This window comes from Alosa alosa, chromosome 7 (genome assembly GCF_017589495.1).
Source record: "Alosa alosa isolate M-15738 ecotype Scorff River chromosome 7, AALO_Geno_1.1, whole genome shotgun sequence".
Classification (NCBI taxonomy): domain Eukaryota; kingdom Metazoa; phylum Chordata; class Actinopteri; order Clupeiformes; family Clupeidae; genus Alosa; species Alosa alosa.
The window spans coordinates 24,933,738-24,961,140 of record NC_063195.1 but is presented as its reverse complement, the minus strand read 5'-3'; the positions used below and the strand labels follow the sequence as shown (position 1 = coordinate 24,961,140).

General features: G+C 44.2%; 2 protein-coding genes across 7 annotated transcripts in view; one reads left to right on the top strand and one right to left on the bottom strand.

Moving 5' to 3' along the window:
• Window positions 1–11,632, top strand: part of sh3pxd2aa (SH3 and PX domains 2Aa) — a 119,281-nt gene extending 107,649 nt beyond the window's left edge. For 3 of the 6 annotated variants that reach the window (XM_048247135.1, XM_048247136.1, XM_048247133.1), the window contains 5 exons: window positions 692–1,143; window positions 1,733–1,747; window positions 2,061–2,110; window positions 2,253–2,372; window positions 3,168–11,632. In XM_048247135.1, coding sequence (XP_048103092.1) covers window positions 692–1,143; window positions 1,733–1,747; window positions 2,061–2,110; window positions 2,253–2,372; window positions 3,168–5,315 — 2,785 coding nt within the window. In that variant the 3' untranslated portion in view covers window positions 5,316–11,632. The remainder of the gene's footprint in view (window positions 1–691; window positions 1,144–1,732; window positions 1,748–2,060; window positions 2,111–2,252; window positions 2,373–3,167) is intronic. The other 3 variants (XM_048247137.1, XM_048247138.1, XM_048247134.1) reach the window with 1 other exon arrangement.
• Window positions 11,633–17,810: 6,178 nt separating this feature from the next.
• The window catches only part of neurl1aa (neuralized E3 ubiquitin protein ligase 1Aa), a gene marked incomplete at its 5' end in the record, with an annotated part of 46,226 nt that continues 36,633 nt past the window's right edge, over window positions 17,811–27,403 (bottom strand). The window contains 2 exon segments of the mRNA XM_048249020.1: window positions 17,811–18,580; window positions 19,213–19,359. Coding sequence (XP_048104977.1) covers window positions 18,339–18,580; window positions 19,213–19,359 — 389 coding nt within the window.

Below are 27,403 nucleotides of genomic sequence, written 5' to 3'. Positions count from 1 at the left end.
TGTTTCTCACTTAAACACACAAACAGATGTAACACCCCCCCTCTTCCTCTCTCTCCCCCTCTCTCCTACTCTCTCCCTCCTTCTCTTTTGCCTGCTCTCTTTCACCCTCTCCCTCTCTCTCTCTCTCTCTCTCTCTCTGTTCCCCCCTCTCCCTCTCTCTCTCTCTCTCTCTGTGAGTATGACTTAATTAGAGACATGCCTGCGTGTGTTTGTTGTGCTCTCCATGTAAGCTAAGCTGAGCTCTGATGCTGTGTTGGGCTCGTGCTGATAGTGGTCACATGCTTCCTGCTCTCTCAATAGCCTGCACTGTTAGGAACGTCCCCCTCTAAGTCCCTCCCCGACCAAACTCCAAAACGCAACAGCAACAACAACAACAACGGAAACACAATAGACCAGTAGATCGTCTACATACTAATAGTTCTTACAGAGCTTGTGCGTTCATCTTTCAGTTCTCACGCGAGGACAGTATTTCTTAATTCAAACGACTGCTCTGGGACCAGTGGTTTTGTGGTTTTGGAGGACTGGAGGGAAGAACATTCAGCCGCAGATGATCTCGTCTGTGTGGGGACATTTTGAACTTGGGCTTCTGAGTGGGGAAAACATTGGCATGTGTGTGGGCTAGTAATAGGCATGTGCACGGTAGCGACTGTGCTAACGTCCCTTCGTGGCTGCTTGCATTCCCGGTGAACAGGTACCAGGGGAAGGAGGGCTGGGCCCCGGCCTCGTACCTGAAGAAGATGAAGGAGGACTTCTCGCCGAGGAAGAAGACCCTGACGGGGCCCGTAGAGATCATCGGGAACATCATGGAGATCAGCAACCTGCTCAACAAGAAGTCCGTCAGCGAGAAGGACGTCCAGACGGACGGAGGTGGCGGCGGCGGTGGCAGCGGCAGCGGTGACGTCACGCCCGAGCGCCACATCTCCAAGAGCGAGATCAGCCTGCCCATCCCTGTCGGCGCTGCCGAGGCCTCCGGCGCTGGCACGGGGACCACGGGCGGCGGCACCACCGGACCCCTCGGGGCTGGGATCTCTGGACCGCCCGCTCCGACAGCCCTGCCGGACAACAGCGTGAGCAGCAGTAAACCCAGGGTCGAGCCGGGCTCCCCGGCCATCGCACGCGTGGCTCCACACAGGGTGGAGATCGGTGAGTCAGAGACAGAGGAGTGTGGTGGGGGAATGTTGGGTTATGTAGGGCTGTGGGGTGTGGTGGGGTAGTGTTGGGTTATGTAGGGCTGTGGGGTGTGGTGGGGTAGTGTTGGGTTATGTAGGGCTGTGGTGTGTGGTGGGGTAGTGTTGGGTTATGTAAGGCTGTGGTGTGTGGTGGGGTAGTGTTGGGTTATGTAGGGCTGTGGTGTGTGGTGGGGTAGTGTTGGGTTATGTAGGGCTGTGGTGGGGTGGGGTAGTGCTGGGTTATGTAGGGCTGTGGGCTGTGGTGGGGGAGTGTTGGGTTATGTAGGGCTGTGGTGGGGTAGTGTTGGATTATGTAGGGCTGTGGGCTCATGTAAGTATGTCTAGAGGCAAGGTTACTGTTCAGGTTTCATATTATTTGATTATTATCATGTTAACACAAAAAGTTTAAGATTTAAAAAGTGGTTGTGTTTTTTTTTGTGGTATTCAGTAGCTCGGTCTTGAAGTGATAGTCTCTCCTAAACCATTATGCAGGATTTGTGACTTTGTTTTTATGTTGGCTGTACAATTGTGTTTAGTTTAATTCCTATTGTCTCTTTAAATAGGCTTTGACGCAATAGGTAAGCTGTTTGAGGCGTAAATGTGTTTGAGGTGTGATATTTGTAAACTAAGACCTAATTTACCCTGACTGTGAATAATCATGAACAGCCTTTGGCATGTGTTTTCATTAACGTTTGTGCAGTTGGTCCAGAATGGTTTTGCAACTACAACCGTACGAATGTACACTAAACATATCTCAACTAAGGGTTTGACTCCAATATATATATATATATATATGCATGATTGTAGTGTTTAATATACTAACTGCTCTGACACAAGCAGGTCAAAGGGAACAAACAGTTGATGGTATACATGTATGTATCCAAATTCCAGGTTCTCCAAACCTACGTCAGAAGCCTCCTCCCCGTCGAGACGCAAACTTGGTAATTTATGCCTTTCCTCTCAGCGTCACAGGGTTTTAGACCGTGTCGCAGGAATTGCTCTAAATCATATTCACATCCCATGAATTTTCAAACAGAACATTCTTTGCTGATGAGATCTTTATTTTTGCTCGATTGTTTGCAGGGCTTGCACTTGCCCAAGCCGCCAGAGCCCCCTACTGTGGAAGCAGAGTACTACACCATCGCCGAGTTCCAGTCCAGCATCTCAGACGGCATCAGCTTCCGTGGAGGACAAAAGGCTGATGTATGTGCTTTTTTTTGTTTGTTTGTTTAAATCACTTCACTTGGTGTTGGTAGTGTAGCTCATTTTTGATATTTGTAAAGAAAGTGGAATGTTTTATGGCCTGGTTGAGTTCTTTTTGTCAGATACTTTCTTTTGAGTCTAAAAGGACTGGTGTTTTGCACATTGCTGCTGCACACAAATACATGGAACAAACTGATTGCTGGCGGATTGTGTGACTCATGAATAGACGGATTAGTCCAGTCTAGGAATGTTAAGGTTCAGTCGATAGGATAGACTTAGTCTTATATTCTTATATTCTTCAACCATATGAGCTTGAGTCTTGAATAAAAAACAACTCACTGATCAATCTAAACTGAAAAACATAGGATTAGCCTGCTTTTGTTGTTTTGTTGTTTAGGTACTTTTGTTATTTTGTAAAGATTTGTAACGTCTGAGTTAGCACAGATGTCCTTAAAGAAGGATTGCATGTGTAATAAAATGACATACCACCGCCACAGTGACTGTCTGCCTGGCCCTGGTGTCATAAATAACTTCTGGTTTATTTCACTAAGAAATGAAAAGAGATAGACTGATCTGGGGTCTGTTAAGTCTGCAACTTAGTTGGTTGGCAATGGGAAATTGCATTGCAACCAACAAAGTTGCTAACTTAGTTAGCAATTATGGTTTTGGGAAACGTGCCCCAGTATGCCTGGTCTGTTAATCTTTAACAGAATGAAGAGAAATCAACCTAGATCAATCTTAACGTGATAAAGATGGCGCCGTTCTGACCAGGAGTTTCATTTGACCTGTCCGCAGGTGATCGAGAAGAACTCTGGCGGTTGGTGGTACGTGCAGATCGGCGAGACAGAAGGCTGGGCTCCCTGCTCATACATCGACAAGCGCAAGAAGCCCAACCTCAGCCGCCGGACCAGCACGCTGACCCGGCCGAAGGTCCCTCCCCCGGCCCCACCGGTCAAGAAGCAGGACTCGGCCGAGGAGACGTCCTCGCTCTGCGGCTCGTCCTCGTCCAAAGCACCCGAGTCCCCCAGCCGGCCCGTGTACGAGGAACCCGAGTACGACGTCCCGGCCATCGGGTTCGACCTCGAGTCGGACACGGACTCCCTGAAGGGCGAGTGCTCGGCGGAGGTGCGGACGAACGGCGCCCCTCATGGGAAGTACTCGTCCCCCCTGGGGAAGGATTCGCCCTCGGCGTCCCAGAAGAGCTCCCCCTTCAGGGTCGGAGAGTCCCTGGAGGACATCTGCCGCGAGGAGTCCATCTACGAGAACGACGGCTTCCGTCCGTTCTCGTCCGACGAGTTCGCCTCCGCGAGGGACTCCAGCGGCGTGGACTCGGACTCCCCCAAAGGCCCACTTTCGTCCTCCTCGTCCCCTCTGGCGCGCAAGTTCCAAGGCGGGGTCTCTGTGTCCATCTCCTCGTCCCCTGGAAGCGGCGGCAAGCCGCTCCGAAAGGTGCCCCCGGATCTGAGCCGCAGCCAGTCCCTAAGCCGCGCCGAGGAGACCAGCCCCAGGTCTTCCTCCGACGAGTCGGGCCGCGGCTTCCGCCGGCAGATGAGTGCCCGGCGAAGCGGACCGGCGGACGAGGACGCACACTCGGCCCAGAGCCCCTCGGCCCGACCCAAGCCCGTGGTCCGGCCCAAGCCGCTGCTGTCCGCCAAGTCGGAGCCGCAGAGCCCCGAGCGGATGGACATCAGCACCCTGCGGCGCCAGCTGCGGCCTACGGGCACGCTGCGCCACGCTGGCCTCAGGCCCGGCGGCCGCGGAGGCGAGGACTCGGAGACGGCCTCGGTGGTGTCGTCCGAGGACTCCTCGGCCTCGTCGCGCAGCACCTCCGACCTGTCCAGCATTTACTCGAAGGGCAGCCGCGGCGGCGACTCGGACCTGGACACCTGCTTCTACCGCACCACGGACGCCTACCAGCGCGCGCAGGACTCGGAGATCAGCTTCCCGGCCGGCGTGGAGGTGGAGGTGCTGGAGCGGCAGGAGAGCGGCTGGTGGTACGTGCGCTGGGGCCACGACGAGGGGTGGGCGCCCACCTACTTCCTGGAGCCCCTGCGGCAGCAGCAGCAGCCCGCCAACGACGCCGGGCCGGATTACGACTGCCCGCTGGTGGACCTGGGAGACCGAGGCGGCAGCCGAAGGAGCAGCCGAGGCGGCGGCGGCTCCAAGTCCAACAGCCTGGAGAAGAACGAGCAGCACGTCCAGGCGCTGAACAACCTGAACCAGCGGCAGCGCCACACGCCGCCCATACCGTCCAAGCCGCCGGGAGGCTTCACCAGGTCGACCGCTACCACCGCTCCCTGCGGCGGGCTGTCCAACGGGTTGGGGGGGACGGGCACCGGAGTCGGGGTGCGCCTGAGGAACGGCGTGAGACAGGCGGCCGTGCGTCCCCAGTCGGTGTTTGTGTCGCCGCCGCAGCCGGTGAAGGACACCAACATGCACGCCAACACAGGCTCCCTGCGCCGCAACGAGTCCATGGGCGCCACGGACGGAATCCGCTCCAACACCGTTGGCGTGCGACGGAACTCCTCGTTCACCACCGCGCGGGCGCAAGGAGGGTCAGCGACCCTGGACACTAGGAGCCGGGCGGCCACTGCCGTCGCCGCGCCAGGAGGCGGAACCTGCACCACCACCACCATCACCGCCACCATTGGCGGCGGCGGCAGCGGTTCCGCCACCTTAGGCCACCAGCGGAACGGCATCCCCGTGTCCACCGTGAGACCCAAGCCCATCGAGAAGTCCCAGCTCATCCACAACACGCTGCGCGAGGTCTACGTGTCCATCGCCGAGTACCGCGGCGACGAGGAGACCATGGGCTTCCCAGAGGGCACCAGCCTGGAGGTGCTGGAGAAGAACCCCAACGGCTGGTGGTACTGCCAGGTGCTGGACGGCGTCCACAACCGCAAGGGCTGGGTCCCCTCCAATTACCTGGAGCGCAAGAAGTGACCACACCGCACCCCCCCACCCAGAGAATCTTAGTCCCCACTCCCCTCCCTCTCTCCCTTACACTTGATCATTGTGTATATTTACAGAACTGATTTAAAAATAGACCCAAATTTTTCATTGTTGTTGTTTGTTCTTACGTTGATTGAGAGACACATTTTGTGCGGATTTATCGATGATCCAGTTCACGTGCAGTCGTGTGCAGTGCGACTGCAAAGATTAAACTAAACTTTTTGGGGATCGGGGCAAGTTGGATGATACGTCCTGGTGAAACTTCAGGAAAGACATTGTCTTCAGTTTGGAGAATGTGGGAAGGGGGAGGGAGGGAGTAAAACATACATACAAACAAACAAACAAACAAACAAATAAAAGAAACATTATAAATGGGGTTTACATTAAAAAAAAGATAATATCTTACATTGAAGCAGGATGACATCCTTGCACAAAATACCTGCTTTTCATGCCAAATGGGTGCCTTCTTTGAATGACAGTGGGATTGTCTAGAGTTATCAAGCATTCACCAGTGAATCAAACATCAGTACCAAATCAAAAACACTGTGCCATAGATCTATGTGCATGGAAATCACCAAAAAATATCTATTTTTGAAACCAATTTAACCTTTCAAAAGAAAAAAAGACAAACAGAAAAATAACATTGGAAACAATATGTGTTAGTGTTCCCAATGGCGGAGCATAATGGCGATACAATAAGGTCATTCACAATGCAATGAAGTGGAATGTTATTGACGCAATCCTCAATGAAAACAAACCTACCTGTGTTGTCATGGTTACTTGGTAACAACGGATGAGTAGAGGAAGTCAGGAAAGAAACACTTTAATCTCCTGTACTTTTTTAAAATTTAAAAAAAAAATGTTTATTGTTATTTTTTTGTATGTCATTGAGTGTTTTGTTGTTGTCATATGTTCCTTAGAGATGTATTTCTGCTTTCTTGTGACATCCACACTAAACATGTCAGCCCACAGTAAGCAGGTCTAGACATTTTTATGTCGTGTGATGCTGCACTGATTAGAAGGTCGTGTTGAGGCTTAACAAATTGGTTATCATTATTCACATCTAAATCCCATTCAGCAATCTGCACACTCTTATTGAATCATGATGCATTCATAAATGCACACAAAAATAAACTGATCTAATGACATGAAGCATGTCTTGTTCTTCAAAAGGTAGATAAAAGAGAGTCTTCTTGAAACATCTGCCCATGTCTTGAAACAAATGTTAGTTTACAAAAAGGTTGTAGTATAATTGTTTTTTTTTCTTGAAAAAGATATTTGCAGACAAAACAAAACTCTGTATATATTTGCTGCTTTTAGTTAGGTGTTGTCACGGTTATGGCTGTGACATACATTGAAAAACTATACTGGAAACAACCATTGATACTAGCCAGTCAATCCCAGGGAAGTAGTTTGTAGGCCTACATAGCAGAAAGCCCAAAATGTGATAGAGCCGAACAGAAGTACCATCGTGTCTTGCTAATTTGTATAGATTTAGTATTTATTTTAGTGGGTACTGGAAATACAGTGTATTCATCAAACTACCCAAACGAGGTTTCAGAACTGAAAATAAGAAAAAAAATATTTAATTGAGTTATCTGGAAGCACTTGATATCCTTACCCAAAGAAAAGCACATCAATATGCAAGGGTTAATTTCAACATAACAATATTGCTGGGCAGTATTAAGTTTGTGGTTGAAGTTATGCAATGGGAAACTGATCTTTTATTTTTTTTAAATTGTTAAATAGTTTTTGTTTCGATCTTAAGGATGAGAAACTAAACTAAATGTGACAGTTAGAACTAATTGGCAAAACGATCCCTGTTTTTTAAGAGCAGTAATATGCGGCAACGCTACCATCCAGACATGGCCTTAGTGGCAATCTACCACCTTACTCCTACATGAAACATGCAGTTATTGAGATGGCACTCTCAAAATCGAGCCCAAATGATCGAGTCTATCAAATGGCTGATGTTCAAGACTGCTGAAATATTTTTCTAATGAAATAGTGTGAGCTCCTACATTTGGATAGAGCACTAACTTTTAATTTTTTCCATTTTCTGCTGGACAGTATTATAGTATTAAACAAAAGTACCTGCTAGATTGCAGTTATATTCTTTTTTTTTTAAGCAGATGTTGTTTTGTTCCAGTTGCTGTGTGATCACACAGGGACAATAATAATGAAAGAAGTGGTTCATTTTTTTGTGAGTTAATGCATTTTTCTTTTTCAAAAGTGCATTAACACAAAGATGCAGTAAATTCACTCAGCACATTATTTATTGAACACAATTTGTTCTCTTTTTTGTATTTATGGATTATTTAATTTTTGTTGATTTTTTTTATACCTCTGCACAGACCTGCCAGTTTTTACCCATCAGTAGTTGTCACTTAGTAGTCTCAAATTCCGAGACAATTTGGTGCCACCTAGTGGTGGGAACGTCTTATTGCAGCATATATTTTTTGCTCCTCAAAAGCAGTAGGTGGAGAAGCTTTTTTACAAAACTTGAACAGCCCTCCACTGAAACTACCATTGGAGACACATCTCTCGAGTGAATGAACGAATCAATTTTGATAATTGAATGTTTTCAAATATTAATGCAGCTAAAACATTTTTGTATCTTTATTTGGCCTTTTCATCTTTTCCAAATTATTTTTTCTAAGGCTGTGTGCTGCAACTTCTTGCAATAATGGACACTTCCTCTGTTGTTATTGAACCATACATAATGCCTGATCCTGTTTTATATAATTTCTTTGTTTTGTGTTACTCTTTATTGGGTTTAACAATCACTACCAAATTTTTTTGGAGTATTTCTAAATTGAAGTCAATCAAGTCAAAACACCCAACAGGTGAATTTCAATGAGGATTAAATAGAAAAAAAGAACGCAAAAACATACAGTTACAGTTGAGCTAAATTGAATGGTTATGTTCTTGTTTTGGTACTTTTATCATTTAGAATCGGCTGAATGAATCACCCCTTTCCCCGTCTCACCAACGTCCCCAAAACCTTTTCCTTTGACGAAGGCATTATGGACCTGTGTTGACCCGCGCCAACGCTATTAATGGAATAATTTGTCTTTGTTAACTAAATTCAATTTACACTGCTTTAAGCGTATTGCGAATTACAAGGGAACCGTTGTGTGTCTAGCTAGGCCTCTAAGCCGCATTTAATTGTGTATGAGCTTTAAGTCTGTTTTGTTTGTACTCCTTTTTTACCATTATTTTATCTTTCAGTCTGCATAAATATTTGTAATTTAATCTTTTTATTTTCCTGCTTTTTATCCCTTTTTGTATGTTGACATGATTCAAATGTATTAACGAGGAAATGTGCAATAGACAATAGGCATCTCACCTGAATCGGGGAGAAATAATAATCCATTTTTGTTTTCTTTTGTCAACTCAAACTTCAACTTTTACAGTCAGTGGTAATTTGAAGTGTCATTGGCGTGACATGTTCAATATAAACCTACCCTTCATGGCACCAATCTAATTAGTAAACTGTTTAAAAGAACATCTAAAGATGGAGAGACACAGTAATTGAAGTCCAATTCACAAGTATGACCTAAATCGACCCAGAGCCCTGTGCACTGTGTTCTTTCTACAAAGACGTAGACACACGGGCACTCACTCTATGCCCGCTACACACGGGCACTCACTCTATGCCCGCTAGACTATAACCAGCAGTTGTGTGAGCCGCAGCCAAAGTGATGGGTCTCTCTGATAGATTGGAGTTATCGATCACCTTAAGCCACACGTGGAAAACCACAGAGACGTATGACAGAGAAGTTCCCTCACAGTCACACAGGCAAGCTGACACGTGTTAGCATTGTGTCACACACACACACACACACACAAAAACACATACACAACATGACCCCCATACACACCCTTCAATGTGGCTCCTAGTAACCACACACACACACAGTCTCCTCATTACCATGGCTGTTGGATACACACAGATCCCAACTCAGGTCTTTGAAGTAAGAGGACTTTGCGATTTGCTCTGAACTGACGCTATGGATCAGAAAAAGACTTTCCATGGCCTGCCACATGCATTAGTCCACGTTTGCTAGGCGGCTAGTTCTAGTAACAGACAGCAATCCCATTCAGTTTGTTCGTGTCTGGAACCTCCTTACATTCAATCTCAATTTCTCTCTCAATTTCTCTCTCAGTATGACCTTTGTCCAAGGCTTAAATCAAAGAACCTTAGCCTGTGGTCGGTGTCCACTTTTCTTCTGTAGGCTTTTAGCTGATGTGTTTCTGGGTTGCTTCCTCACGCTTCACTTACCTTGTTCGCAGAACTCACCTCCACCATGTCGCTGTCCGTCAGTTGAGGAATCTAACAGAACGTTCCTATGAGAAACAATGGTCTGAGAGGGGAGAGTTAGAGGTGTGTGTGTGACAGAGAGAGAGAGTGTGTATAAAGTGCAAAATATCCTATTAGATTTAAATGACTAAGTGTGTGTGTGTGTATATTGTGAATTGTCATGGCGGAGGTTTAATGAGAATGTTGGAGCAAAGATGGTCTGTTTCGTGAAGTATGGCTTGGAAGGAAGGATCGCTGAGGCAAGAGTCAGATAGTCAGTATTGGACTGTAGGCTGTAGCAATAGCATTAATTTGCCCCTTTCCCTACTCCTATCCACTCCCAGTCATAGTCCCTGCCAATGAATTGTCGATGTGTGTGGCTTGGCACCATGAAATCCCATTATTACACATTATTACACATCCCTTTAATCGCCACCTTAGTAAACTTGTTGGATTTTTTTTTTAGAATGTAGTGCCTCTTGTGCATGCTGTCATAGAGAGGGGACTAATTTCAAACAAAGGACTCCACAGGGCAAGATTTATGTAGGACACATTTTCTGCCAAGCTGGCCAAGGCTAGTTTATTTAATTTTAGCTAAAGGATTTTCATTATCATTACGGCATGGCTAGCCTAATAATTTTCTTGCTCATAGCCTACAGCTGACTGTTTGACGGGTCGTGATTTCGTCTGGCTTTTCCTTGGGTGGTTGCAATAGTAGGGTGTTTTTAAGATAGGTTGTCGTATGTGTGCTCGAGGGGCTGCGATGGGTGTGTTACACAGGGAGAGTTTCAGTAGGTTTTAATATAGCCTAGTTTTACTTTTTGTTTTTTTTATTTCATGGTAGCTTGTTTTGTTTGTGTTGTGTGAGTTTTATCTATTTATTTCAAGGTGTCTACATCAGTGAAACTGACGGACATGCGGTCGAGGTTTCTGCCGTACTGCTGTGCTGTTTGAGTATCCCGCACGAGGAGAAGTGACATCGTAGCCTATAGCTTCCCATAACGTTACTGGGCAACTTCGTACTCCTTTGCACCTGTTTGATTTCGTGACCTTTTCATTTCCAACTTTTCCTCATTCAGTTAGTTCTCTGAACACCCTTCTGTCTGCATTAGCGTCTACAGCCTAGAGATCCAGGGTAGCGGTCAGATGGGAATGAGACTAAAGGACCTCAAAGAGGACTTAGGACCGACTGCATGCCAAGTCAGGGCCCACCAAATGAGAACTTGACCGTCCTAGCAGCGTGTTCAGTTCCAGCGTTTACGTTAAAAGCAGGAGGGTGGCTAATGGTCAGGCTTGTCATCATACGGAGTCGCTGTCCGGTGGAGTGGCAGTGCTGTGGCAGTCCTCGTCGTCCTCCGTAACACCAGCGTGCCTCAACGCACGTCCCCCATCATGACTGTAGAAGGACCAATATTCGGTGCTATATTCGTATCATTTTTTGAAGAATCACATTTATGCATTATGGGAATGGATTGATTTTTTTTTTTGGACATTGTTCGTTTCATGTTCCCTGCTTTCAAAGGGTAGCTGACTCATCGCCAGGCAGGCTCCAGTGTGTGTGTATGTGCCCCGAGTTGAAACAGCAAAAGCCATTATGGCTTCAAACAAGAAGGGAGTCAATCAAGTGTGGAGGCAATTGTTGTGGAAATATAATGAATACTTGGGGCTTGTTTTGGAGAAAAGGGGCTTATAGGCTTCCCTGAGACTATTTGTGTTGTGAAAGAGGATGGGGGCATAACATTGGATTAGTCGACATAAGAGTGTCCCACCGCCTCACTCTTTCCAAAGCCACGTGGTGCCTTTTGTAAGCAGGAGATGGGTCTTTGGGTGTTTTTGTTTTAGCTTTTTGGCTCATTTAAAAAAAAAGAAAATCAGATTAAAAAGAAATTCTTTTTTGCTTTGTCTTTTGTTTCTTAATTTGTGTTGTTGTTTTTGTTCTGTATCATGTTTACATTGTATCTTGCATTGCCCTAAAGAAAAAAATATAAAAATGTATTATTCTGTTGTTCGGTCTTTGTTGCTGATCCCCCACACACACACCATACAACACCTATAATTCTTGCATGTCTTACACACACATACACACTCACACACACACCACACATTACCTATAAGTCTTGCATGTATGTCTCACACACACACACACACACACACACACACACACACACTCACTCACACCACACATCACCTATAAGTCCTATGTGGATATCAAGACATGTGGAGGTTATTTTGTATCCAAATTGGATTCTCCACATATTGCTGAATTCATATGTCATCCTTTGCGTTTGTTCCCATGACCATGCTCCCATTTGTCCTCATTCATGTTCCATGGAGCCGCCGCGTGGTTTGGTGTGGTGCGTCTGAATGTTCATATCTCCAGTGGCTGAACAGCAGATTGAGTGTGCTAGACCAGAGGGAGTGAAAACACCTCACAAATAGAGATAAATGCATGTGATGTGGATTGGTTGTGTGATTGGTGGAGAACAGAAACAAGCTATTCCCTTCGATAGCCACCAACTAGGAAGGTAAATGTGTGTGTGTGTGTGTTTCCAAATAAGGCATTTCAATAGTAAAACTATTCTATTTCTCTTGGGGGGAAAAAGCTTACCACTAACTTACTGCGACTGCTTACTTCTTACAAAACTTGGCAATCTTGCTGTCGCGTCAGCTAACAGCTAAAGTTGTTTCTGCAGTCGATAGAAAGGATGGGTGACCGTAACCATACATTGAGCATTATAATTAAAAAAAAATATAAAGTAAAAAATGCAATAAAAACAATGCATTTTAAACTGGAAGCACATCACATCTCATTCATCTGAGCATACTGCAAAATTATTCAGTCTGACTGGCATTCACCAGAAACACTTCCACATCCACAAGGTGGCAGTATTGAAACACATTCCACTCACATACCGGCGTCTCCTTTTGCTCCGCAGCCTCTCTGTCTGAGCTCCTCATGTGAGAGAAAGATGAAACTGTGCCATTTCACCTGGAGGACAGAGTCTGCCCTCTTTTAACAGCAAAGGGTGGTGATTGTGTGTGTGTGTGAGTGTGTGTTCCTTCCTTCCAACCCCTCTCCCCTCCTACGGGGGTCAGGAGGATTGTGATGGGAGATCCTGCTCCTTCCCCTTTTCTCCAACATCAGGCCTTGATGTGTGTCCACTCAACCCTTCTGGTGCCGGCCGGGCCAAACTAATGATAAATGACTCTCTCTCTCTCTATCTTCTTCCCTGCCTTTACCTCTCTTTTCCTCCCTCCCTCCATCCCTCCCTTTACCATTCTCTCCTCTATCATCTGATCTCTCCCTCCCTCCCTCCCTCCCTCTCTCTATATCTCTTCTCCTGCTGTCTCCCTCTCTATTAAACTCTATAAGGGTTACATCGTGAGTCATGGCACCTCATGTTGACCACTATTATGACTCCACCAGCCTTCTCCCGTGCTGTACTGCCATTATTTCTCTCTGATAACCATCAGCTGCTTCTAGCGGAGGGGGCAGCCGGAGAGGTCGTTGGAAGGTCATCATCCCCGCCTGCCTTCCCCACACTCTTAAAACGAATGTGTTGAAAACAACAACACAACTTGAGTCATTTTTTAAACACACATCTGTGTCCAGATAGGGACAACAGCAGCTTGAGTCGTTTCCAATACATTCGTTTTAAGAGTGCAGAGCCTGGTTTTATACAGTATCTGTGAAATACTGAGCTTATTGTGCTGTGCTCTTGTGCAGCCATTGGTGAGGTGTGTGTGTGTGTGTGTGTGTGTGTTGTTGTTGGAGGGGTATTGGAAAAAAGGAGACCAGTACAGCTGTGTGTATAGTTTTTGTTCTTTTTTATTGACACAATTGTCTTTGACTCACACTGAACAGAAGAAAAAGCGTACAAATGCATCACTTTGGAAACTAGAGATTGACAGAATAAAGAGAAAAAAAGAAAGAAAGAAAAGAAAGAAAGAAAGAAAAATAAATACACAGCTTGGACAGAAGCTTCGGTTACAGCAACCAGAGTTGCGACAGACCTCACTAGAAAGCGGAGAAGTTTCCGGTTTTACTTCTTTCTATAAAAAAAGACGACAATGACACTACATTTGTCTCACACTAGACCGAAAGGAGAGGATTTCATTTATTGGCTTACCCATTTCTTTTCAATAAGTATTTCATTTGGTCCCTCTGTTGAGCTGCAGGGACTAAGGCAACTTTTATCACCATATTGCTGCCTCATCTGGGAAAGTTTTGGTAGCAAATATTTCCCCCGATAAAAACAACAGCCTGAACATTTTGAAAACACACGCCGCCTCTTTAAACTCTCTGGAGTGTGTTTTTTTTCTCTTATTTTTATTCACACACCTGAGGGGGAAGAAGGGGGGTGGGATAATGGAAAGAGAGAGAGAGAGAACGTGTGAAAGCTCTAGTCCTTAAAAAGCTTGTTTAGAGAAATTCAGTGCTTACTGAGATGTTTGTGTATTTGTTTATGTAGAGCCTCACAAAAGGGAACAGTAATAAAACATCAATAATGAAAACAAACAACAACGACAAACAATCGAGAAAAGTAAATCTTCTTGGGACATAAGTAAAGGATGGGGAATTAAATCCGGTGTAACGATAACACTCTTCAGACAGTCCGTCATACATACATACGTATATACACACACACACACACACACATCCATGTTACACAAACAAAGTACATTACAGGGTCGACCACAATCAGAGAGAGAATCTGAGAGCAGCATGATATAAAACAGCACGCAACTGATTGGACAGTTGGGACAAAAGCCAAAGTCTTCAGTTTGCTATTTGGTCCTGATTTACAAAAGCGCAGGGAAATGATTCATATTGAAAAAAGAAAAACGTTATGCAAATGCAAATACAGCCATAATTAATGCACCCACTGTCCAATTATATTTATTGAAATTAACTGTCATTCATTTAACATGTGTATTCATTAGTTTGTGGTAAAAGGGCTAATTGAGACTTGAGTAAATCAGGACCTCAAAATCAGAGGTGCGTTCAAATTCTGCAAACAGTGACAAATGTTTGTGTTTTCTCTGAACGGTTCAATTTTAACGATTTGGTGTAAACATTCCCTTGTTACGTTAACACTTTGCCCAGCTCTACTGTTTGTTCGTGAAGAACTAGTCTACCTCCTCAAACTGTTTGTGAGTGGTCGCAAACGTTCGTCGAGAACTCAAGGCAAACAGAAAACTGTTTGCAAACGTTCGCCGATGTTTGTGAATTTTGAACACACCTCTGTTTTTCTCAGCCTCCAAGATCGCACAATAATTCAGTCTAACCAAATATTTTCATGACCTCAGACAGGAAAGCAATGCGAAACAAAATAAATAAACCTATTTTACAGAATAACTACATTACTAGTATTTATCATAAATTACTGTATATGAATTTAGGGTCAGGATCTGAACACGTTTATAGAATAAGAATAACATTTGGTCATAGAATAGTCATGAAATAAAGAGACAGGTGACGACGTGAACCGTATCAATCGTGGTTTTTACAAAAGTACAATCAATAAGTAGCTTCATAAAATGACGACAAACATTTGTGCACACTCCTTTAGCCCGCTGGGCTGGACTGTTCGCACACACACACACACACACACACACACACACACACACATTCATTCACTTGAACAAAAATTAGAAGACTACCAAAATGAACAGTAAAAGAACAAAAACCCTGTCTGAAACTGAGGGGTTGTACATTATAAAAAAAAGAAGTTTTTTTGTGCTAAACTCCTTCCCTGTGCAATGAATTACTGATTGACTACACTGCAAAAGCCCAGCAGCTGGAAACAACTAAAGTATTGCTGTGGGGAACAAGACACCACTGCTCCTCTCTCCACCGGGTATCATCCAGACTTAAAAAAAAAAACTTGGAGGCTCCAGTGAGTTGATAAACAAACAAATACAATCATGATTATCAGCCAAAGAGTTGCAAATGCCAACAAGCTAGGCAAACACAGTACTACTGCTAAGAGTCTAAGTGTTCACCTGTTCTTCTCTCTACATTTCTCTATATATAAACCGACATAAATTAACATTCAAGTGAATGAACACCTCAAGCAAAAAAGTGTATATCTTGAAACACAGAGTATACATTATGACATCCAAAGAACCTATTTTTTTTATAGCGTTTGCCAGGCAAATACTATAGCAGCATGAAGTCAAGCCCAGCGATGGATGGATGGATGGTGTGTATTTTACATTAGAGAAAGCCACCGCCACTGTCTAAGCCCAGACAGAAGACACTGTATATATGGCTATGTTGTCTCCTTGCTATTTTTTGGGCCCTGATGGCTCGTACGGCAATTGAAATGTCAGATGACTAAGCGTACCTTCAAATGTACGAGATGAAGTTGTTTTCATACCAAAGCGCAAAAAATGTGTGTGTGTGTGTGTGTGTGTGTTTAGGGGTGGGTTGTGGGTAGGGTTTTGGGGGGAGTTAATAATGGCTCCTGATTAAGTATATGTTTCCAAAAATATTGTTGTGCTATCACCATAATTTGAGTTCAAACTCATCGTATTTCTATCATTAGCTATGATTTAAGTACAACAAGGCGTTTGGGGGGGGGGGCTCTGAAGATGAAAAACATTATGGCTGAATATGGTGCTTTGTCCATGTCCATATATATTACACAGAAGTTATTTCGGAGGTCCCTTCTGAGGCCAAGGGGTGAAAGGAGGTGGATGTGGTTGGGCAAGGATTCTCCCAATCAGAGTAAACACACACACACACACACACACATACACAAATCCAAACACAGCTGCCTAAAACGGCCAAATCATTATTCCATCCAGGCTCTTGTCACTATGTCACTTCACCACTGACTGGTCGCACTTTGATGACCTCACTGGAAATCATAATGAATTGTGTGTCCTTGTGTGGTTCACATTCACTGAGGATAAGCAGGTCAAAACTGTGCTCCCCTTAATCTGACCTATCAGACCATGTGTTCACACACACACTTGGCAAACCACTAAGGGTTTCTGTTTTTTCTTTCATAATTAGCCACTGAGAATTCCCAAGTCTCAAGAAGGTAATCTGGACTTGGAGAAAGGTTATAGGGAAGGTGAAGCCTGATTCAGAGACCTGATGTAAAGTACTCTTCAATCCCCCCTACCCCTTGCTCCTGAGACTGGCATGGAAATAATCTGGTTTTAATAAGGTGACTTTTATCCCTCTCTCTTTGTCTCTCTCTCTGTTTCTCTTTCTCTCTCTCTCTCTTGCTCTCTCTTTCTCTTGCTCTCTCTCTCTCTGTTGAAAGCCCTTTCCTCCTCTCTCTCAGTAGTCACTCTTCCAAAGCTTTCTGTGTCACCCTCATCTATTACATGACAACACACGGCATATTTCGGTTGAGGGGAATGTGGTGAAATATGGATTAGCTATTTTCTCTCTGCTAGTAAAACATCCACTGCTAACAAATGATCCATGATTTTTTTTTTTCTGTCTTTGCTCTACTCCGTACTTGTAACCATGGTGATGTTCTTGTCATCAGTGCTTCGTGAGCAAGGGGGCTGTTTTGAAAGGAAAAGAAAAATATGGTGAATGTCTACCCATTAATTCCTAGAGTATTGTCAGTGGGGTGAGTGGGGTGGGTGGGGGTGGGGGTGGTGTTGGGTGGGGTGGCAGAGGCCTTTTGATTTTGGGGCGTTGTCAGCAGGATGGGCCGTCAAAATAATCCCAGGCGCATGGGTGTGATCGGCCCCACCCAGAGGGATGGGCAAGCAACTGCATCGTCCAATCAGGTGAGCCTATACCAGTGTCAGTGTAGGGGAAAAAATAGATCCATGGACATACTGTCTTTAACAATTGGTCTCAGCAAGACACAGACATAAGTTGCGACCTGCTGAAGTATAATTATTGTGACCTTAGTTAGTTTATATGTATATTACGCACCTACATATACATACACACTTATACTTACACATCTACAGTATGTGTATATACACATGTCGTCTGAACTGGTTTTAAAGGACAAATTGAAAACCAGAAATATATATATTTTTAACTAACAAAATGGCATAAAAATAACATCCCGATTGAGAGAAATTCATTTAGTAGACAAATCAAAGAGACTTCAGTCTCCAATGGCTCAAAGAGAGAAGGAAATATTGGTTTGACTCTCTAAAACATCAGACACTTGAACCTGAATATCTTGAGATTATACACACTGTTTTTTTTTGTTGTTTGTTTTGTCCTTTCCTGTGGTGCTTTCACTCTGCGGAAAAGTTCTAGTTCACCAGTCCGTACCCCTGGCCTCTCCTGAGTTCAGCTCACTGATGTGCATCACCACTACCTTTCCAAACTGTCGAGTCACCTTGAAATGTCCTTGAAAATCCAAAAAAGAAAAAAAAATCTATATATAAACAAAAAAAATCCTCCTTTACAAACCCATGGCCAAGAGAAATAACCAATTGATATCCACAGGTTCTCAAAAATCCCTGAATTGTTTACAAAAGAGGAAACAAACAAAAACAAACACAACTTCAAAAAGTGTGAAGTCAGCGGTAGCTAAAATGGACTCCAACATAGACATGGTAATGTGGGTGCTGCTGCTTGGAGTATCAGGGTTCATCATGCATCATCAGTGAGTCTGTTTAACCAGGGGAGGAGGACTAAATCCCATGAATCCCGTGTTGCATCATGGGAATTGTAGTCTTCTCAAGGTAAATTGTGTTTCCTTCACCAGTCAGTCCTATGTGCTGCGGTAGGTCTTGATGATGTCTTTGATGGGCCTCCTGCAGATGGGGCAACAGGCGCTGGACATCCGCTTCAGCCGCTGGCCGCAGGTGTGGCACAGGCACATGTGGCCACACGCGTAGATCACCGTGTCCACCATGTTCTCGTAGCAGATGGAACACTCGTCCTGCCACGTCCCTGACACCGACGGGAAGGTGGGCGACTTGGGGAGGCTGACGGGCGAGCTGGGGGTGGTTCCTGGGAAGAGAGAGAGTGAAGGACAGAGAGAGAGAGAGAGAGAGAGGGAAAGAGAGAGAGAGAGGGAAAGAGAGAAACGGAAAGGAAAGAAACAAAGACACAACCGATGAAATAAAGAAAACGGAGGAAAGAAAGCTTCTTAGATTCAGGGAGCATGTTGTCAGTTTGAGTAGGAAGCAAAATTGCACATTCCAGGTCCTGCCAACTCTCACACATCCGATTGGCGAGAGCGTGCGGAGTCAATCAAATGGATGAGTCTCACGGCCAATGCGTGAGAGTTGGCAGCCCTGTAATTTAATGGCAACAGTACCACCATTAGCCACTGACATTTTCTGCTTCACCGAGCCTTAAAGACCCAGCCCCCCTGCCCCTCCCAGTAAAGAACAGTAAATTAATGGTACAAATATCATAAATAAACATCAATAAAACCAAAACACCAAGTGAGATGAGTTATAATTACGGTTAAAGATATACATAGTATCACACCCCAAGTGTTCAGCTTAATAGTCCCATTCAAGTGTTTCAGTCCTAACTGCTAACACACCTACACCTGCAGTAACTGCACCTTTGCTTTTCCTCAATGTACGAGGCAACTAAGTGTACAAATGAATTGACCAAAGACTTGCTCCAACCTCCAGCAGAGTTGCAGAAAGCTCCGGAGCATCCTCCGTTGAGCGTGGGCTCCGAGCTGCCGCTGCAGAAGCCCATGGGGGTCTGAGGGGACGAGGAGGGCGAGCCGGGGCTGGACGGTCCACGTGGGTCCCCAGCGTGAGTGGAGCCTGAAACACATCGCACAAGACAACACACACACACACCACACAGATTAGATACAGATTATATATCAGATTATCACACAACACGCAAGATTAACAAGGGAACACTTTAAATGATCCCACATGTAGGATTCACTTGACCCCTTCTGCATCAGAGGTCCTGGTTGCACAATGAAACAATATACAGGAGTAGTGTGTGACCATTGTCCTGACCCTCCATGACCATCTTGTGGATATGGTATGGCAGATGCCCTATCCTGTCATAACATGTCATGTCAATCGGTGTCCGTATGGCAGGGTCAAGTTACCCTTATTATTGACAAGTCATGACAGGTCACATTATATGTGATGCTATGACATCTTATTAGTACATAACTTCAGCTCTTGTGTCATGAAATTCTGACCTGTCCTTTACTAGAACGGAATTTTGTACCTTGCAATATGATATAGCAATGCAACTCACAAACTTACTACTGAGGGTTAGGCTGTACACAAAATATGATAGCAATGCAACTCTCACAACTGAACTCACAACCGAGGCTATACACACAATATGACAGCAACTCTCACAACCGAGGCTATACACACAATATGATAGCAATGCAACTCTCACAACCGAGGCTATACACACAATATGATAGCAATGCAACTCTCACAACCAAGGCTATAAACTGTTTTGTTTTTGTTACACACTTCTTTTAGGATTTGGGGAGGTGAGAGGTGACATTTTTCTCAGATAATGACCTCAGGGTTCTTTTTGTGTGAGACCCCTTGTAGTACCCCCTCCCCCACCGCACGTCCGAGCCAGGGTCCCTTTCTTACATAACGTCCTCCTGATGGAAAACTAAATTCCTGTACGTGCGTCCAAGTGTGCAGAGTTACGGGAGGGCCCATGGGGGCACGGCATCAGTCACACGCGCTGCTCGGTGTTTACCGCCGACGATGACAAGCTCTCGGAGGAGAGCGAGCGACCCCGAGATCAGAGAGACGCTGCCGAAATCTGAACCAGACACCCCCTCTCCACTCTCTCTTCTGCTCTCTTTCCATCTACCTCTCCCTCCCTTTGCCTCTCTCTCTACCTCTCCCTCCCTCTTTGCCTCTCTCTCTCTCTCTCTCTCTCCATGTCTTTCTTCGCTGGACCACAGAGTTGCCGTTAACACCGACATCAGCTGACAGGACATGCTGGCCAAGCTGCTGTCCAACACCTTTGTGCATATGTGCGAGTGTGTGTGAGTGTGTTTTGTGCATGTCTGCCTTTGAGTCAACAATGGTGTATATGCCCTCCCTAAAGAGTTTGTGTGTGCAAAAGACAGCCTCAGAACATGTGATGTGGGGGAGATGTCTTTTTTTTATCTATTGTATATGTGTCTATGTGAATGAGTGCATGCATGCCTTTGTGTGTGTGTGCATGTGACACAAGTACAGCTAGTTTTACACTTGAACCCCTGGTCATCCATCTGACCCACAATCACACACACACACACACACACACACACACACACACACACACACACACACACACACACACACACACACACAGAGAGAGAGGTAGAGAGAACATGACAACAGCATGTAATGTTGCATAACACCAGTTTCTATATCAGGAAGGTACCAGACCGACATGAACAAGAGGTGTGAGGAGAGGAGATGACCTGTCCACCAGGAAATTGCAAACCTCCTATTGAATCAGGTGTGGACTACACGTGTGGATAACCTCCTATTGAATCAGGTGTGGACTACACGTGTGGATAAGCATCGACTGATGACAAACGAGGACTCTAAACTAGAGATATATCTCATTAATCCTGAAACAGATTATTTATTAGGTAACACTCCATAATAAGGTGCCATAATAAATAGCAAACTAGTAATTACCTAACCCTTTGTTAATATTTGTTAATTGTTACTAAAATATCTATTTGCCACAAGTCAATAGTTTTTTCATCATTAATTAAATATTAGTTGTTTGCACAAAATCTGTATAATGTAAATAATTAGTTGTTTGGCACTAAAACAGTCTGTATGTTTGAACAAATATGTATTAACTAATTATTTATTGTTATTTGTGGTTTATGGAATTTATGGTTTATGTCTTGTGGGGTGTATAAGGCACCCTACTGCCAGTGGTTGGTTGTGTGAGAGTTTGCGCACCTCTTCTTCCACTTCATCCTTATTGGATACCTTTGTGGTTGGCTGTCTTGTAATTTGTGACCCTCTGTCTAGTGTTTGAAAGTAGTGTACTCTTTGCCTTTGGAAGTACTATTTGGTTGCTGCTCGAATTTGGTAAAATTCAGATGAGGTGGGTGTACCAGAGTTAGAAATGTAGTTTAGTGTTTGTATGTGATTTTCGCCGATACTGATCAATAAAGTATCTATCTATTGTAAGGGTCCTATGGGGAGTGGTTCATATTGGAATAGTCAGTAGCACAGTTTAATAACAATTAGTTAAATAATAATAAGTCATTAACTTTTCTGTTAACATATAGTTTGTAAATAAACATTTAAATGATGTAAGAAATAACTGTTAATTAGTGCCAAAAAGACATTTAGTTAACTATTAACAGATGTGTGTAGGGCAATATTAGTTAATAGATTTGTTAAAACATTAACATACAGATTTTATTTAAACAACTAATATTTAATTAATGATGAAAAAACTATTAACTTGTGGCAAATAGATATTTTAGTAACAATTAACAAATATTAACAAAGGGTTAGGTAATTACTAGTTTGCTATTTGTTATGGCACCTTATTATGGAGTGTTACCATTTATTATTTTTAGGTGTAGAAATATGATTTTCCAAATCCCTGAGGCAGATCGTTAGTATTTATGTGTCCTCATGTAAGTTAAGTCTGTTAGTTTATATCACTCATGATATTAGTAAGAAAGAGTAGAGAGCTGCTTTTGTACCTGCTTTTACATAGTTAAGTGCTGCAAAGTTCTTGTTAAGTTTTATTATTATTTTTCCGCCTCCCTAATTTTTGTCAGCCCTAGCCTAGGCCCTTTGAGACAGAGACACCGTTCCAACTTTAAAACGTCCGGTCAGTACCGTGTAAGTTGGTCGCTAAAGATGACGCCAGGTGGGCGTGCCGCTCGTCCGCCATATTGATTGAACAGAAAGCGAAAACAAATTTTCACAGGTCACAATTTGGTCCGAACGCCATACGAAACTTGACGTTACATTATCCTTGGACCAAGCCTCACAAATGTAAGTGGAAGGATTTTTGATTTTCAAAGCGCTGCCCGGCCACAGTCAAACGAAATCGGGCGGGCGGTAAGTTCAAACAAACAGAAGTCGCCCATATCTCAGGAACACTGTCACATATCGATACCAAATTTTGTATATGAACTGGGGACTCCAGTGTGAGGGTGCATAGGCAAAAAAAAAAAAATATTCCAAAAGTTTCCATCATTTGGCAAACCACCCACGGGATTTTGTAACTCACACCATTCACCTTTGCACCATTCACCTTCTATCATGTATGCCTTCCATGTATACACAATGTCTCAGAGCAGACACAATGTCTCCAGGCAACCTTGCCCAATCATGAAATCCTTGCTCTGCCATGGGATAGTATGTACTTACGAACTGAAATAGCAAACTAGAACAGTAGCTATATATTACAAATTGCTTACATAATCTTACAGGACTCCATAACTTCGATGTTTTGAAATCGTCTACTATTGTCTACAGGAGCTTCCAATCATGAGGGAACTTGCATTGTAGGGCATAACTAAGGGATGCAATAACACCACCAACAACCAAAACTAGCCTACTCATTGTCAACATGTATATGAAATGTAACGTTTCATGTGGATCAAATTAAAATGTTTTCTTTGCAAAACGTAAGCATAGGCATATGGTGACAGATTAATTTATTAATGCTGCTGTGTGAATCACGGTAATGCCTTGAATGAAGTGGCCACTTCTTAATGGGACCCACTGTATGGAAGTGGGATAAGTAAAATAGAGATGTTTTAAATAAGATAAGGAATTCTACGATATGCCCGGCTTGACAACGGCAGAGATAGAACTGGCCTTTGGCCATAGCAACCATCCATTTAGAACGACTGGCCTTCATAGCAACCAAAGATCTGAGCTGTGTTGCAATGTGAGGCAAAGTATAGAAAGGTGATGAAACATACAGAGACAGGTCAAGAAATATAGTGCAATGTAGACAGTAGTATACAGTTGATTTACAGGCGGTGGTTTAGAGTAATATGAAGTATTCCTTTATTCTGAGATAGGCTACATCAATAGGCTCTCAAAACAACCCCAGGCTCATAAAACAATCCCAAACAGACATACAGTCTTTATAGAGCAAATCCATATAGATTATTTGTCAAATAAACCAGTAAAACATAATTTGTGGGATGGAATATATAACATTCACACTCATAGCTCATATTTTTTTAAAATAAATCAGTGAAAAGTATCCTGACAAACAAGTAGCTTTTTAATGCCTTGGTCATATTTCATAATTTCAATTCCTCTGTAGGTTACCTGATAGCCCAGTTTGAGAGGCGCAAGACACGTGACATTATTTATTTTTGATGATGACTGCTGTCATTTTATTTTATTGATTTGATCTCAGTCATAGAAGCTAAATTCGAAGGCAGGCCAAAGGTAAAATCCAACGAATCACATTCAACCCACAAGCCAATAGTTGAATAGCCCTCTCCTAGAGCTTTTGGGATATTGCCACTGCTCCAACACTGAAAGGCACCCGTTACAATGCCTGGATCAAGCCAGGTTCAGCATAAGCGTATGCCACTGTCTGCTCACGTTGCTGACCGGACCAGGGCAAGCACACTTTCGCAGTTCCCGCCGGAAATGCAGTCTAGTTATTCATGCTTTTCTCCTCTCTGATGAAACTGAAGCCTGCAGTCTATACTATTATATATAGTATGTCTGCACATGTGCATGGAAGGAAGGGTTCACATGCACGTGCAGTGTGTTCTGAATGTGTCTACTGTGTGTGTGTGTGTGTGTGTGTGTGTTGTAGGTTAAAAGACTAAATGTGTCTGTGTGTGTGTGTGTGTGTGTGTGTAGGTTAAAAGACTAAATGTGTGTGTGTGTGCATGTGTGTGTGTGTGTGTTGATTTGGTGGTATTTGTGGGGACTGCCTCAGTGATCCCGGTTCAGCTGCTGTGATCCTGTAGTGCCGGGCGGTGCAGGGATTAGGACGGGATCTGAGTGCAGAATGACGGAATGCTGGTGGGACGGAATGCCCAACCCTGCTGAGGGATCGCTCTCACTCACTCACTCACTCAGTCTTATTCCAGAGAAATACCCCAGGCGCACACACACACACACTCTCTCTCCCTCTCCCACACGCACACGCACGCACGCACACGCGCACACACACAACAACACACACACACACACACACACGTGTACACACACATACTGTATACACACACAATCTCACACATACAGTACATCCTCTCTCTCTCACACACACACACACACACACATGCAACCTAACACATTAAGACACACACTCTCTCTCACACACACAAATACACGCACACCCTCAGTGTCACACCCACAAAAATACAAACACCCTCTCTCCCACACACACACACACACACACTCTCAGTGACATACTCACAAGAACACATAAGAGTCACCCACATACACACATTTTCACATACATAAAAGACACACAAACACACACACACACACACACACACACACACACACACACACATCTGTAGTCTATACACACACAAATCCCAGGTACAGCTTTCAGCGTGCTTGCAACTGCCTCCAGCCAACTGTGCATTGTCACTGTGTCCATGCGCCATGTTGTGTAATGTTACATACTGTAGGCTTGGCAGCTCATTGGCCACTGTAGGAAATCCCCTACCTATAGCACAAGGACTTGAGCACCTCTCATGTGAATCTCATCATACAGTTTATTACACAATGTGAAACAAACAGTTCTACTGACTTCCCCACTCTAGAAGAGATGGTGAAAGAGAGGCCAGGAGAGAGAGAGAGAGAGAGAGAGAGAGTGAGTGTGTGTGCGAGAGAGAGAGAGAGTGAAAAAGTGATTGTGTGTGTGTGAGAGAGATCTCTATACCGCTTTACTATGCATGGAATGTCAGCTATGTTACACGGGGACTACCCTGCTGCGACAACAGTTGCATGTATGAGTGTGTGTGTGTGTGTGTGTGTGTGTGTGTGTGTGTGTGTGTGTGTGTGTGTGTGTGTGTGCGTGCGTGCGTGCGAGATGTCACATGATTATCAACCAGTGATGCACCATTATGCTATTTATTGGCATACCCGGAAAAACACATTGACTGATTTAAAAGTTTCCTTCACATAACCTAATAATCATTTGAATTAAAGTAATGTTCTGCACTCCAGAAGTAATGTTCTGCACCCCGATAGATCAGATTAGAGTAGATTAGATTCAACTTTATTGTCATTGCAGAGTACAAGTATGAAGACAACGAAATGTGGTTTTGCCTAACCAAAGCAAAAGGAGAAAAGTGCAATGTGATATACAAAGCAGTGTTTCCCATTTGACTTAACCCACCACAATATCAACTTTGACCACCACACAATGATGTCATGTTGTACATTTGTACTAGATTAGATTCAACATTGTCATTGCAGAGGCCAAGTGAAGACAACGAAATGTGGTTTGCGCCTAACCAGAAGTGCAAAAAGGAGAAAAGTGCAATGTGATATACAAAGCAGTGTTTCCCATACATTGACTTACTTGTGGCGGCCCACCACAATATCAACTTTGACCACCACACAATGATGCCATGTTGTACTATTTAAATTGGATGAAATCCTTTCATTGTAGAGCTATGGGCACCTTTGCAAAGCCTTTCCTTGTCTCTCTTTCTTTCTCTCTCTCTCTCAACGAACCTGCCCCTCCTCTGCATGCACGTTTAAAGAAAACATTGTTATTTGTGTAAGGATTGTTGTTGACATAGAATATGACTGGTTAAATCGTGATTAAATCAGGTTAGCATCTGTGGGAAACACTGCAAAGTATAGACAGGTGGTGCATAGACAGGTCAAGAAATATAGTACAGTGTAGACAGTAGTATACAGTTGATTTGTATAAAGTAGAGAGGTTTAGAGTAATATAAATATGTGCAGTGTATTAACAGTTACCTTATAAGAGCAGAATAAATATGGCTATGTAATGTAAACAGGGGTGGGTGGGCGGGGGGGCTTAGTTGGTTGGTTGTCACTGAAATGGAGAGCTAGACTTCAGCTGCAGGAAAGAAGCTTCCTCTGAACCTGCTGTGTGCCTTATGCAAGCATCGCTTGCCCTGGATGGCCTCAATGGAGGGGAGTGAGGAATGCGTTGGGCAGTTTTCACCACCCTCTGCGGTGCTTTTCGGTTGTGGGCAGAGCAGTTGCCATACCAAACTGTGACACAGTTGGTTTGTGTTGGCTGTGACACAGGTCTCCTCTCACCTATCTCACCTGAAGTCCCATCCTCGACTGCCCTACTACTGTCCCCTTATCTGGATTCCTGGCCCGTACAGCCTTGCGACCCATCACCATGACAATTCTGCCCGGATTCCTGGCCCGTCTGCCGACCCACCACATGCCCCTTGCACAACTCCCTTCCCCTGGACAAATCCAACGCTGGACTATTTGAACTTTCTGTCACTAAATCAGGATTAATGAATTATGAAACCAGATACGTAATCACCCCACCTCTTGTAACTTTCAGCTCAAGTGTTATTAACACCATGTCTTATTCTCTACACCTGACTATCATATGCATTTGTCATGTATACAGACCTTACTGTCCTGTATTGACCCTAGGCAGATGGGTCAGGCCCTTAAGTCGTGGATCTGCTCAAGGTTTCTTCCTATATGTATCTCCAATTCTAGGGAGTTTTGTCTCGCCCCTGTTACCCATGGGCCTCTCTTCTACTGCTCTGTCTTTCTTTTCTTTTCTTCCTTTCTTTTCTTCCTTTCTTTCCTTTTTCTCTGATTGCCTACATTCTGTAAAGCGCCATGATACATGTGTAATGTTTTGGCGCTCCATAAGCACAATAAATTA